We start from the raw sequence: 16,018 nt of genomic DNA on the forward strand, positions 1-16,018 counted from the left end.
AATTCTCCTAAATCAAGGACTTTCCTTCTATTTGGGACGCTGCTGGATGTAGTCCCTTACGGACCTGCCTTGTCATCCTTCATGAGAGGACTGCCAGGATTGCGCTCCTACAGTACATCTGTGGGATTGCTTGCTGGTGTGCGTGTGTTCCCAGGTTTGGAGCATGATGCTTGGAGATTGCGACTTGTGTTGTCTCCGATAACTGGACATATAAATATCGATCATTTCCACAGCTCGTCGCCCTGAGACTGGAAGCTATGTGGGAAGGAGAGAGGTGGGGGACATCTGCGAGGACAACCCCCCAACATGGAAACATCTGCTGGACATCTTGTTAGGATGGGAACGCCGGGTGTTGTATGTGAGGGTTATTTGTGAGAAAGTGGTGAAGGTTTTGGGCCCAGATTTTATTAAACACCACAATTCATTTTCATGCAGTTACATAAAGTTAACACGAGATACAACTAGTGTATCTTCAGCTATAGAGAACAATGACATTAATATAAGGTGGGGTTTGGGGAAGTTGGGACTGCTCCCCTTCTCAGCTGATCTCCCCCTCTCTCCGCACAGTTGCCCCAGCCTCCTGCTTCTTGCCATGGGGGAGGATGACCTCCCTGATGAGGGAGGCAGGGGTAAAGGGAGGGCAGTCAGTGACACGGATCGCCCCCTGCAAGGTCTGCCTCTGCGTATCCCGGAGAAGGGGGCTTTCATAGTGAATCCTGATCCACGGGTCTCCTGCAAGAGAGAGGGTCGGGTCAGGCGGTGAAGCAGAGGTGAGAGGGGTGATACCTTGCCAGAGCAGCTCACCTTTCTCCACGTGCTGCCCCATGCCCACCAGGAGCTCGGCCCCCACACTGTGGTTAATGGTGTCCGTGGCCTGGCTCCGTCCGGCGCCCAATGCGTGCAGGATGTCAGCGATGGGTCTCGCCCGGATCAGCTCCACGGTGCCTGGAAAGAGTAGGGGAGGTGTGTGTGAGCTGAGTAACCCTCCACCCTACATCAGAACAAGCTGTGTTATAATTTGGTAAGAAGTATAGTACCGCAGGGAAGATACCTGAGCTCCACCATATAAGCCACCTAAGCAGCCACTGGTCTAGAGGACCCTACGTCTCACCCATTCAGAGCTTCAGGGCTCTAAATATAAGCTTGCCATTGGACAATGGTAGGCTGCTATTAACCTATTTGTGCCTGGCCAAACCTCCACATTCTGTGACCTGCCGTGGAGCATGGTCACTGAGATTTATTAATCAGACAGGACTGGTCAGTGATTCTGTCTCCCACTCAGTACCTTGAGACCTGCAGGGAGTTACTGACAGGTCACATCTGAATGATACAGATCAGACTGAGGAAGGAGGGATTGCGTTATTATATCTCTGTGTGTTATTTATAAGGGATCGGTCCGAATATCCAAGATGGCTGCTGACAGGAAGTGCTCTCATCCTCTCTGAAGCTACCATCCATCTAGCTTCATGGCAATTCCTACCCTCAGTACCTTACAGGAAATCAGCCTCTATTTGGATCTCATTGCCAGCAGCTGCCTCTTGCCTTTAAATAGCAGGCAGTTGCTCTGGGACTTTGCTTGTGTTTTGTGCTTGGACTTTGCTTTGCTTGTTCTGTCTGAGCTCAGACTTTGTCTCTGTATTACCTGCCGCCTGCCTCGACCCCAGATTTGGACCTGACTATCCCCTGCTTGCTGCCTGCCTCCTGCCTCCTGCCTCGACCCCGGAGTTGGACTTGACTATCCCTGCCTGCCTCAACCCCGGAACTGGCTACAACTACCCATGCATCCCAGGCCTCTGATACCAGGCCCAGGTCAGTGTACTACTCACTACCTCTGCCCGGTGGGTCCCTATCCTGTCCTGCAGTCAGGAACATTACATGTTGCACGAGCCACGCAATGGACCCTGCAGAGGTAGTGAACGCCGTTGCCCATTAGGGCCAGCTTCTGGGAACCCATGCCACCCGCCTAGCTACGCTGGATCAGAAACGACTCAATCTCCTCCACGCTGCAGACCCTGTGCAGTCACCTCAGTGCCCCCAGGGTGGCTCTGTCCATGTCCGCGCCTTTTACTGGTGACGTTGCAACAGTATCAGTGGCCCTAAGGGAACCCCGGATGTCCTTGACATCTTTCTGAATCTCGGGCCACCAAAATGTTCTGGAGATGAGATCTAAAGTTCTCCTGGTCCCTGGATAACCTGCAGATCTGGAGGAGTGACTCCATTGGAGAACTTTTTTGCGGTGCATAGGAGAAGTGTAAAGGCAACCGTCAGGAACTGGTGCAAAAAATATATATCAATAGTGGCGCCCTAATTCTAAATAAAACACGTGTTAACACTGTATTAACATTCAAAACCAATTATTATATAAATGTGGTAATACAAACGAGTTCTTTGGATGCTGCTGTGACCCAGTGCAGGACTGCTCTCTCAATCCCAGGTGAGTATGAAGGAGTGATGATGAGTGGGAAGCGCAAACATGTGGAAACAAAAAATATAACTGATGGTGCAGTATTGTTATATAACAGGTAAGGTGTCTTCTCAAGGTCTAAGGATTAACAGGTAAAGTGTCTTCTCAAGGTCTAAGGATTAACAGGTAAGGTGTCTTCTCAAGAAGATTTAAGAACTGACCTAGGCTCCTTAGAAAACATTAAGGATTACAGTGAAAGAGATGCCAAAATGCAAAAAAAACATAGATACTTTAAAAAAAGAAGTAATTGCTATTAAGCTACAAAAATTCAGGAGAGATCAGGATGATTATGCCAAGGGCATCGAAAGAACATGGAATAAAGGTTCCAAAAATAAATCAAAGGCAAATACAGACCCAAATCCCCCTGAAAACAGCTCGATAACTACTTCTCACATGGATACCTCTTATAGAGGGAAATTTACAGATAAATATCCAAAAAATCATGCAGGTTTTCTACCACAGATTCTACCTAAAAAGGTAGAAACAAAAACCCTCCCTACAGGAGGAAAAGCAAAAGAAAAAACGAAACATATAGAACGTAGCGATATTTTAGGGAAATCCACTAAAGAGAATTCAAAATTTGGAAAAATTGATAACTCAGAAAAGGAATCCTCTTCTTCTTCTTTTTTAGATCCCAAGGGGTGTATGAATTCATGGGAAACCAGGAATCCATTTCACCCCTTATCAAATCAAACAGTACCACTAAAACAAAGACAAAAAAGACGCATGGCAGAGGGAGACGAGGGGGCAGAAAAGGGAAAAACAAGAAAAATGTTTTAAAAGCCAACAACATTTTCAATATAATCAAAAAAATTCTTACTGAGGACGAAACAAAAGTTATCATTAAGGGACTAACTTTTGCTCCTACTATTGGACCAAATAAATGTAATCTATATATAGATGCACACAAATTTTTAAGAACACTTACTCTAAAAAGATTCTTTATTAATAAAGAGGCAGAAACAAGAAACTGGAACGATCCATCAACCAGTTCCACAGATAATTCGAATATAGCTCAATCAGAATCATCCACATTTGTACATTCAAGGTTTAAACCAAAGTCACATTTTTTCCCCACGTTTGCAAAGGGTAATCACTTAGTAGTCTGTTTTCAATTAATCATGGAGGATTTAGAATCTCTAACAAATGCCAAGAACAAATATCATTCAAACTTAACTAAAGAAGAAAAACATGCACTAGAAGAACTTTCATCAGATCAGAGCATTGTAATAAAACCGGCAGATAAGGGAGGAGGAATGGTATTTATGGGTCACTGTTATTATATGAATGAAGCCAATAGAATCTTGGGAGATACCATCACTTATCAAAAATTAAAATCAAATCCCTCCATTCTATTTCAAAAATAATTATTGGCTCTACTAGAAGATGGCAAACAAAAAGGCATCTTAGAAGATAATGAATTTACATTTCTAAATGTACAGGATCCAAAATTTCCTATCTTTTATTTCCAACCAAAGATACATAAGAATTTACAAAATCCTCCTGGAAGACCGATAATATCCGGCATAGGGTCACTAACATCAAACCTATCAGAATTTATAGATAGTTATCTGCAGGAAATAGTAAAAGAGCAAAAATCCTATCTGAAAGACACAAATGATGTAATATTATTATTACAGGATATACAATGGCAAGAAGGTTATATATTAGTCACTACAGATGTGGCGGCTCTATATACATCAATTAAACATTCTGATGGATGTAGAGCCGTAAAAACCTTTTTGGAAAAAAGTGGTAATTTTCATATAGAACAAATTGAATTCCTTGTAAAGTGTATACAATTTATATTACAGAAAAATTTCTTCTGGTTTGATGAGGTGTTCTACCTGCAACTGTGTGGGACCGCCATGGGGCCCAAGTTCGCGCCCAGTTATGCGAATTTACTCATGGCCATGTGGGAAAATCAATACATATGGTCATGGGAGGGTCTGGACGCGAACTTGGTCACATGGTGGAGATTCATCGATGATATTGTTTTTGTTTGGAAGGGCACATTGGATGATCTGAATCTGTTTCTTTTATATTTGGACAATAATTACCTAAATTTAAAATTTACGTCCAATATAAGTAAGTCTACTGTAAATTTCTTAGATTTAACTATCTATATAGAGGATAATTCTATTAAAACAAAAAATTATTTCAAAGATGTGGATGCAAACAACTTCATATTACAGTCCAGTTGCCATCTTGATAAATGGATAGCAAATATCCCTTACGGTCAATATCGTAGAATAAAACGCAACTGTACTGATAATCTTGTTTTTACAGAGCAGTCCACTATCTTAACTAAGAAATTTACAGATAGAAACTATAAAACAAAAAATGTTGAACAAGCATTAGATAGGATTAATTTAGAGTCTAGGGAATCTTTGCTAACCCCTTCACCTAAGAGAGTTCCTAATACAGCCCTAAAAGTGCCATTTATTACGCAGTACAATAAAGATGCTAAACAAATTGGCAAAATTCTCAATGCCCACTGGTCTATATTAAACAACGATCCCATTCTAGGGTCACACCTACCAGATAGAGCACAGATTATATTCAAAAAAGCCCCCAATGTTAAAAACAAATTGGCTCCCAGAGCACTAAAGAAAAAACAAATAACCCATGCTACCTGGCTTAATCTCCCCAAGGGCTTTTTTAATTGTAACATTTGTACAGCGTGTCACTTTAGTTCAAGCATAGGAGATAGTTTTACTTCTCATACTACCCATAAATCCTATCAAATCAAACAACACCTCATCTGCAGGTCCAATTTTGTAGTATATCTCTTGGAGGGCAGCTGCGGGTATCAATACGTAGGAAAAACCATAAGTCCCCTCAAAGAGCGCATATTAGAGCATATTGGAAACATTAAAAAGAAACTCACCACACACAGTGTTTCAAATCACTTTTTATTAGTTCACAACTCCAACCCCAGAGGTCTTACCTTTAAAGCTATTGAACAAATAATGCCACATTGGAGAGGGGGAAACAGAAATTCTGCCTTAATAAAGAGGGAATTGTATTGGATGTATGAACTCCAAACGATTTCCCCTTTGGGTCTTAACTTAGATTTTGACATAAAACCGTTTTTATAATGTGTATCTACTGTAACTATAAACTTTTGTCTCCCTATAGATCTCCAAATTCCAAAAAGGGCTATCTGTCGCCCATATAAACATCCGGAGCCTGCTGCCCAAACTAGACGAACTAAGGGCATGGTGCCTTATGCATAAACCCAAAGCCATCATTCTTACAGAAACATGGCTATCCTCTAAAACCCCTGATGCAAATATTGCCATTCAGGGATACTCCATTTTTAGGAGAGATAGGTCAAAGAGAGGAGGAGGGGTGTTATTTTATATTGCAGACACCTTACAATTTACACTGCTACATTGCCCACCAAGTCCACCCTCTTTTGAAACTCTAGTTGGCAAAATCTGCCTCCCCTTTTCTAAGCCCATCTTGCTTGCTGGCATCTACCGCCCCCCTAAAGCCCTTCCACAATCCTTGACTGATATCACCCAATTTCTTGCCTCCATTTCCTCTCTGAATGAGAAGAGTGAGCTGCTAGTTCTTGGGGATTTCAACTTCAATTGGCTTGACCCTAAAAACCACAAAATCCAGATACAACTCAAGTCACTTAACCTATCGCAACTCATTTCCCAACCCACACGAATAAACCTGAAGTCGCATAACCATTCCTTGCTAGACTGGATTCTCTCCTCAAACCCCAGCAGAATCCAATCCTCTGGCATCCTTCCTGACATTTTCAGTGACCATGCAATAGTGTACTGTGTAAGGAAAATTAAACCGCCCCATTCAAGCCCCAAAGTTCTCCTAACTAGAACATTTAAAAACTTTAACCCACAACAGTTTCTGGATGACCTTACCAACTGCCCATGGCACAGAATCGATTTAATTCCCGACCCTGATTCTGCGCTCGACTATTTCCAATCCGAGTTCTTAAAACTCTGCGATACCCATGCTCCACTACGCAAAATAAGGGTACGGGGGGCCCACCTTCCATGGGTTACACCTGACCTTATAGCACTCTACCAGTTCAGGGATGCCTTGTGGAAAAGCCACAAAGTAACTGGCACTACCAAGGATCTCAATCACTACAGATGCCTGCGGAACGTGTGCACAAGGCAAACAAGGCATGCAAAAGCACAATATTACTCTGACAATCTCCTCCAGAATACATCAAACCCAGCTAATTTCTGGAAGGTTATCAACAATATATTCCAGCCTCCTAACCATCAACAACCAAGTAATATCACTAAGGGGGATATTACTCTGACAAACCCCACTGACATTGCAAATGCATTCAATGATTACTTTGTGGGGTGTGCCACTAACCTATTAGCGAAACGCAGCACAAACCCCAAACCTGAATCTCATCCTGGGAGTACCCCTATAGTCCCACCCCCTCCCAACACTGCCCACAATTTTCAATTTAGCCCAGTATCTGAAGAGGAGATTACACAAGCGCTCCTCAAACTAAAACTAAGCAGCCAATGTGGACCCGACTTACTACAATCTAGGTTCCTACGACTTGGTGCCCCAGCCATTGCCAAACCAATTGCGTCAATAGTCAACTCTATCCTGTCTGCAGGCCATATCCCTAAGACCTGGAAAACTGCCAGAGTTGTCCCAATCTTCAAAAGAGGGGACAAAAACACTGTCTCAAACTACAGGCCAATCTCACTTCTCCCAATTCTATCCAAAGTTATGGAAAAATGTGTCCACTCCCAATTAAGCGAGTTCTACACCAAGACAAATTTCCCTAGCCAATTCCAGTCTGGGTTTCGTCCCAAACACTCCACCGTAACTACCCTGCTAAAAGTTTGCAATGAAATCCAGTGTGGAATGGAACGGGGACAACTCACTGGTGCAGTATTCCTAGATTTTGCAAAGGCTTTTGACACAGTTGATCATGCTATCCTGCTTAACAAACTCCAGAGCTCTGGAATAGGGAAACATGCTTTAAACTGGTTTCAGTCCTACCTATCAGGAAGATCCCAACATGTGTCCATCTCAGGCTCTAACTCCAACCCCCTGGATATCACCTGTGGTGTCCCGCAAGGCTCTGTTCTGGGGCCCCTACTCTTCTCAGTGTTCATTAATGATCTTCCCACAGCTTGTAAGGAAGCCTCAATACACATGTATGCAGATGACACAATCCTGTATGCACACAGCCATAGCCTCTCTGACCTTCAACACATACTTCAGTCTGACTTTTTGAGACTCGAAAACTGGATTTCCCAAAACAAACTGTTTTTAAACACTGACAAGACTGTAACAATGGTATTTGGGACCAAGACTAAATTTGTAAAGCTTCCAGTGACTGAGCTCCTGATTAGAACCAACGCTAAAACCACCCTAACACCTGTCACTAGTTTTAAATACCTGGGCTTATGGTTTGACTCCCACTTAACATTCGGGATGCACATTGATACCCTGACAACCAAGACCTATGCCAAACTAGGGGTACTTTACAGGAACAAATCCTCCCTAAGTCTCCTGGTCAGAAAGCGTATTGCACAGCAGATGCTAATGCCAATTATTGACTATGGAGACATAGTATATGGCTCGGCTCCTCAAACCCACCTTAGCAAACTTGACACCCTCTACAATTCAATTTGTCGTTTTGTTCTCCAATGCAACTACAACACACATCACTGCGAAATGCTCAAAGAACTAGATTGGTCATCACTAGAGTCTAGGCGCAAAGTTCACCTTTCCTGTCTCACCCTCAAATACTTTCTGGGCAAGCTACCCAGCTACCTGAACAAGCTCCTCACCCCTACCACATGCAGTACCTATCACCTGAGATCAGACTCCAAAAGACTATTCATGGTCCCAAGACTCAACAAAGTATCCGGACGTTCCTCCTTCTCCTTCCGTGCACCCCAAAACTGGAACAACCTACCAGAGACTCTCATATCCACCACCAGCTTAAGTTCTTTCAAATCTAAGGCTGTCTCACACTTTAATCTGGTCTGTAACTGTTTCATAAGCTCATAATATATATTTTCTTTAACTGTGCATGCAATGTCTTGTATATAAATGTATACCTTGTTCATTTATGTAACTGTATTTGTAACCATGTATTATTTGTTTTACTCTGTGCCCAGGACATACTTGAAAACGAGAGGTAACTCTCAATGTATTACTTCCTGGTAAAATATTTTATAAATAAATAAATCTCCAATAGATCTCATAATACTGTCTTTAAAATGGCTATAATATATTAATCCAGATAAATAGTTTATAACATATGTTTAGAATAATTTGTATCATTTTATCTTATTTTAAATTGACTTTGTTATAGTTCAAATAATTACTTTTAAACTAAAAATGTTTTTATTGTTTGCTAAGTTCTATTTTTAAATAAATATCTTTATTTTATATTTTTTGAACTCCATATATGTTTTGATATGGAGGTAATATGTGTGCATACTAGTCAGTAATTTATAGTATCTATTTTATAACTCCATATATATATATATATAATGTGGAGTTAACATGTTTATATATCAGTCATTATAGCAAGTATAATATTAACTCCAAAGATATCCTATGTGGAGATAATATATACACTATTCTAGTCACTTTTTGAATATACCCTTATTGGTATCACTTTAAGACACTAATTAGCTTTTTAACCTATCAATGGATAGCTTAGGGTATATAATTACTAAGAACGATGTCACCAGCCCTCCTGAAGAAACCGAGAAAGGTGAAACGCGTAGAGTGAAGGTGATCCACAGCCACTTCGCCAACCGGAACCCCCCAGCCTGGCTGCCGTCACATCCGCCTCTGCTGGAACGCAGCCGTGAGACGCACGCCGAGTACAGGGGAAGCAGAAAGCTTAAAGAAACCGGAGGCGAGATGGATTGTGTATCTAAATGCCTAAAAACATCATACATCATGTGAGTGTATTGTAATATACCTACCATTGTAATACAGCTTTATCCAGATCGCACAATGATTGGTTCTCTGTGTTTAACCATTTAAGGGACTCATCTGTACACCATTGCTGAAGTTGATTCCTCATAACTGAAGAGGCACAACTTAAAGATACCATTACGAACACTGATTCACCCTCACTTTTGCGAGTATATTATCCTTAGACCTTGAGAAGACACCTTACCTGTTATATAACAATATTGCACCATTAGATATATTTTTTGTTTCCACATGTTTGCGCTTCCCACTGATCATCACTCCTTCAACCCTCAGGAACGGTATGATTGGCAGGGAAGTGGTCCTGTTGCCGCACGATATTTCTAAGGACGTTGAAGGTAGTCGCAGAAAGACTGCATTTGGAAGGAAGGATGGGTTTTTGTTGATCCTCAGATTTGTCGTCCAAAGAGAATTGCTGAGAAAGGGCGTCGGCTTTGATATTTTTGGTTCCAGGGAGATTATAAAGTTGAATCTTGAGAAGAAAAGTGACCATCTGGCTAGACGGGCTCCTAGACAACGTGTTCCATCGATGTATAACAGGTTTTTATGGCCCGTCAAGATTGTAATGGGGACCTCAGTACCTTCCAGAAGGTGCCTCCATTCTTCCAGTGCTAATTTCATGGCCAGAAGTTCCCAATTCCCGATATCATAATTGCATTCAGTGGAAGATTTTTTTTTTGCGAAAAAACGCACACATACGTAGGTACGCACACACACACACACACACACACACACACACACACACACACACACACACACACACACACACACACACACACACACTCGCACACACACACACACACACACACACACACACACACACACACGCACACACACACACACTCGCACACACACACACACTAACACGCACACTAACACGCACACTAACACGCACACTAACACGCACACTAACACGCACACTAACACGCATACACACACGCAGGATACAGGTATTCACATATATAGGCACACATATGCAGGTGCACACATATGTAGGTACACACACACACTAACACGCACACACAGGATACAGTTATTCACATATATACGCACACATACGTAGGTACTCACACTCACACGCAGAATACAGGTATTCACGTATATACGCACACATACGTAGGTACGCACACTCACACGCAGGATGCAGGTATTCACGTATATACGCACACATACGTAGGTATGCACACTCACACGCAGGATACAGGTATTCACGTATATACGCACACATACGTAGGTACTCACACTCACACGCAGGATGCAGGTATTCACGTATATACGCACACATACGTAGGTATGCACACTCACACGCAGGATACAGGTATTCACGTATATACGCACACATACGTAGGTACTCACACTCACACGCAGGATGCAGGTATTCACGTATATACGCACACATACGTAGGTACGCACACTCACACGCAGGATACAGGTATTCACGTATATACGCACACATACGTAGGTATGCACACTCACACGCAGGATACAGGTATTCACGTATATACGCACACATACGTAGGTATGCACACTCACACGCAGGATACAGGTATTCACGTATATACGCACACATACGTAGGTACTCACACTCACACGCAGGATGCAGGTATTTACGTATATACGCACACATATGTAGGTACTCACACTCACACGCAGGATACAGGTATTCACGTATATACGCACACATACGTAGGTATGCACACTCACACGCAGGATACAGGTATTCACGTATATACGCACACATACGTAGGTACTCACACTCACACGCAGGATACAGGTATTCACGTATATACGCACACATACGTAGGTACGCACACTCACACGCAGGATACAGGTATTCACGTATATACGCACACATACGTAGGTACGCACACTCACACGCAGGATGCAGGTATTCACGTATATACGCACACATACGTAGGTATGCACACTCACACGCAGGATGCAGGTATTCACGTATATACGCACACATACGTAGGTACGCACACTCACACGCAGGATGCAGGTATTCACGTATATACGCACACATACGTAGGTACGCACACTCACACGCAGGATACAGGTATTCACGTATATACGCACACATACGTAGGTACTCACACGCAGGATACAGGTATTCACGTATATACGCACACATACGTAGGTACTCACACGCAGGATACAGGTATTCACTTATATACGCACACATACGTAGGTACGCACACTCACACGCAGGATACAGGTATTCCCACATAGGTACACTCACACTCGACGCCCCCTCTCACCTCCTCTCTCCACCTGCAGCTCCTCCTGGTGCGATGCTCTGCGTAGGATGGTGGCAGAGCTCAGAGTCCTGGCGATCTCCGGTTCCGCGCCCTGCGCCTCCATCATCGCTCTGAAACTCCGCAGTGCGGATCCATCATCCAGGGCGGCAGCGATCCGCTCTGCTCCCTGTGTGTCCGAGACTGCCTGACCACACAGCCACAGGAGGTAGCCACCTGCAGGGAGAGACACGTCTGTGTCACTGTGTCACCCGGCACTGACCACACAGCCACAGGAGGTAGCCACCTGCAGGGAGAGACACGTCTGTGTCACTGTCACCCGGCACTGACCACACAGCCACAGGAGGTACCCACCTGCAGGGAGAGACACGTCTGTGTCACTGTGTCACCCGGCACTGACCACACAGCCACAGGAGGTACCCACCTGCAGGGAGAGACACGTCTCTGTCACTGTGTCACCCGGCACTGACCACACAGCCACAGGAGGTACCCACCTGCAGGGAGAGACACGTCTGTGTCACTGTGTCACCCGACACTGACCACACAGCCACAGGAGGTACCCACCTGCAGGAAGAGACACGTCTCTGTCACTGTGTCACCCGGCACTGACCACACAGCCACAGGAGGTACCCACCTGCAGGGAGAGACACGTCTGTGTTACTGTGTCACCCGACACTGACCACACAGCCACAGGAGGTACCCTCCTGCAGGGAGAGACACGTCTGTGTCACTGTGTCACCCGACACTGACCACACAGCCACAGGAGGTACCCACCTGCAGGGAGAGACACGTCTCTGTCACTGTGTCACCCGGCACTGACCACACAGCCACAGGAGGTACCCACCTGCAGGGAGAGACACGTCTGTGTCACTGTGTCACCCGGCACTGACCACACAGCCACAGGAGGTACCCACCTGCAGGGAGAGACACGTCTGTGTCACTGTGTCACCCGACACTGACCACACAGCCACAGGAGGTACCCACCTGCAGGGAGAGACACGTCTGTGTCACTGTGTCACCCGGCACTGACCACACAGCCACAGGAGGTACCCTCCTGCAGGGAGAGACACGTCTGTGTCACCGACACTGACCACACAGCCACAGGAGGTACCCACCTGCAGGGAGAGACACGTCTGTGTCACTGTGTCACCCGACACTGACCACACAGCCACAGGAGGTACCCACCTGCAGGGAGAGACACGTCTGTGTCACTGTGTCACCCGACACTGACCACACAGCCACAGGAGGTACCCTCCTGCAGGGAGAGACACGTCTGTGTCACTGTGTCACCCGGCACTGACCACACAGCCACAGGAGGTACCCACCTGCAGGGAGAGACACGTCTGTGTCACTGTGTCACCCGGCACTGACCACACAGCCACAGGAGGTACCCACCTGCAGGGAGAGACACGTCTGTGTCACTGTGTCACCCGGCACTGACCACACAGCCACAGGAGGTACCCACCTGCAGGGAGAGACACGTCTGTGTCACTGTGTCACCCGACACTGACCACACAGCCACAGGAGGTACCCACCTGCAGGGAGAGACACGTCTGTGTCACTGTGTCACCCGGCACTGACCACACAGCCACAGGAGGTACCCACCTGCAGGGAGAGACACGTCTGTGTCACTGTGTCACCCGGCACTGACCACACAGCCACAGGAGGTACCCACCTGCAGGGAGAGACACGTCTGTGTCACTGTGTCACCCGACACTGACCACACAGCCACAGGAGGTACCCCCCTGCAGGGAGAGACACGTCTGTGTCACTGTGTCACCCGGCACTGACCACACAGCCACAGGAGGTACCCACCTGCAGGGAGAGACACGTCTGTGTCACTGTGTCACCCGACACTGACCACACAGCCACAGGAGGTACCCTCCTGCAGGGAGAGACACGTCTGTGTCACTGTGTCACCCGACACTGACCACACAGCCACAGGAGGTACCCACCTGCAGGGAGAGACACGTCTGTGTCACTGTGTCACCCGGCACTGACCACACAGCCACAGGAGGTACCCACCTGCAGGGAGAGACACGTCTGTGTCACTGTGTCACCCGGCACTGACCACACAGCCACAGGAGGTACCCACCTGCAGGGAGAGACACGTCTGTGTCACTGTGTCACTCGGCACTGACCACACAGCCACAGGAGGTACCCACCTGCAGGGAGAGACACGTCTGTGTCACTGTGTCGGGGTTACCCCCCAAGGGCCCCCCTCTAACGTCGCCAGGGAGACAAGGGGTTAACTGGGCTGAGGCCCAGAAATGTGATTTTACCCTTGTTATAACCTGTAAATGTATTCTTCCCTGTTCCATTGTAATGTCTGGGTTAATCAGTACCTGCATAACACACACACTGGGTCATCAGGGGTTAATTGTGTAAGCCCAGTGGGCTAGTTAATGCGTTATCTGTGTATTCCCTTTGCCTCATGGGCCTGCAACTGCCTGTGCCCGCAAGGTATTCTGAGCCTTGGGGTACAGCCTCCGGGTCACCTCCCAAGTACACACATATTAAAAATATAACTTTGTCATAAGAGGGACATATATTTTTGATAAAGTGACTTTTTGCAGTTTTTGAAATACACCGGCAGAATGCTAATGGTGTGCTAATGTACAGGCAGAATGCCTGTCTTTGTAATGCGTAAGGAACCAAATGGTGCCTCATATGAGTATTCACTGGAAGTGTATATCAACAGAGAGATGTGATACATCGCCCTGATCAATAGGTAACTGACCTAATTGGTTATGCAGTTGATTTTGTCCTGGGATTTAAACCCAGGTTGGTGGCATTGTCTTTGTAATGCATGAGGAGCCAAATGGTGCCTCATATGAGTATTCACTGGAAGTGTATATCAACAGAGAGGTGTGATACATCGCCCTGATCAATAGGTAACTGACCTAATTGGTTATGCGAAAAGCAAAAGCCCACTTCAAAAGGTTTATTGACGTGGCCAGTAGGATGCTAAATAGGATATCCTGCTAGATTTGAGCCTGGCTTCCCAGGGGAATTGTTTATGCGGGAAGCAGGCAAAAGGAAGGGAAGGGTTTGTTGTTCACACCTTCCAGCAAAAGGTATCCCCCAACAGGATATCAAAAGGGAGTAACTTTATTAAATATAAGGATACTATGAGATGTCCTTGGCTGAACCGGCTAAGAATTACATAAGTGTATTGGCGAGAGTAAGCCGATCTTGGGAAGTCTAACCATTGAATATGTAACTGCTGCTAAATGCCAGATATTAATATCTCTATTAATGTTCATATTACAATGTAATGATGGGTCTCTCTACGAGCGTCAGGTGTCCCAGAATGCAGTAATATATCTCACCTGACTGTGTGTATTACGGAACAGAAGTTATGCAATGATTTGCAGTAAATATTAAATTTTGGTTGAAGTTCTCAGACACTGCAGCCCCCCTGCTATGATAATGAGCAGGGAAGAGGATGCCTTTGTAAACGTGGTAACTCACATTTACACACCCAGGTTTCCTGCAGGAGTGAACATGACAAATGTCCACCCTGCTTCAAAGGGTTTATTGATGGGGGGGCTACCCCAAGCTGGAAGTCCCAAAATGAGCTTCAAAAGCTTCCCAGGGACATTTGGTAGCCGTCTCGGCACCTAAGGTTACAGATAGAGGGACAAACGGTTTATAAACTGCTGTCCACCCATCTATCCTTTGTCTTCATTTTTGGTCGCCATGCAATGTCTTGGGCTGATTGCTGGATGAAACTGCCAGTTCAGATGGGACTGTTTTCATTATTTTCATCTTTTACGTAAGTGTCTATATTTTGCCTGTTATTGTATAATCTGTTGTGTTCACCTTTATCAAGGAATAAATTCTATTTATCATATCTAAGTCTCGTCCCAGTTCAAACCCAGGTATATATATATATTTATATATATAGTTTTTGGTGTACAATTACAGCCTGTCGCAAGCTCTCGTGACAGCCGGCACTGACCACACAGCCACAGGAGGTACCCACCTGCAGGGAGAGACACGTCTGTGTCACTGTGTCACCCGACACTGACCACACAGCCACAGGAGGTACCCACCTGCAGGGAGAGACACGTCTGTGTCACTGTGTCACCCGGCACTGACCACACAGCCACAGGAGGTACCCACCTGCAGGGAGAGACACGTCTGTGTCACTGTGTCACCTGGCACTGACCACACAGCCACAGGAGGTACCCACCTGCAGGGAGAGACACGTTGTGTCACTGTGTCACCCGGCACTGACCACACAGCCACAGGAGGTACCCACCTGCATTGAGAGACACGTCTGTGTCACTGTGTCACCCGGCACTGACCACACAGC

The 16,018-nt window shown here is 45.5% G+C and overlaps 1 protein-coding gene across 2 annotated transcripts in view; it reads right to left on the bottom strand.

Annotated features, from left to right (window-relative positions):
- Positions 1-383: 383 nt before the first annotated feature.
- Positions 384-16,018, bottom strand: part of TYMP (thymidine phosphorylase) — a 97,102-nt gene continuing 81,467 nt past the window's right edge. For both annotated transcript variants that reach the window (XM_075583984.1, XM_075583982.1), the window contains 3 exons: positions 11,701-11,913; positions 805-945; positions 384-732 (listed from right to left, as the gene is read on the bottom strand). In XM_075583984.1, the coding sequence (XP_075440099.1) occupies positions 539-732; positions 805-945; positions 11,701-11,913 (548 nt within the window). In that variant the 3' untranslated portion in view covers positions 384-538. The remainder of the gene's footprint in view (positions 733-804; positions 946-11,700; positions 11,914-16,018) is intronic.

The sequence above is a fragment of the Ascaphus truei genome, unplaced genomic scaffold, assembly GCF_040206685.1.
Source record: "Ascaphus truei isolate aAscTru1 unplaced genomic scaffold, aAscTru1.hap1 HAP1_SCAFFOLD_426, whole genome shotgun sequence".
In the NCBI taxonomy this organism is placed as follows: domain Eukaryota; kingdom Metazoa; phylum Chordata; class Amphibia; order Anura; family Ascaphidae; genus Ascaphus; species Ascaphus truei.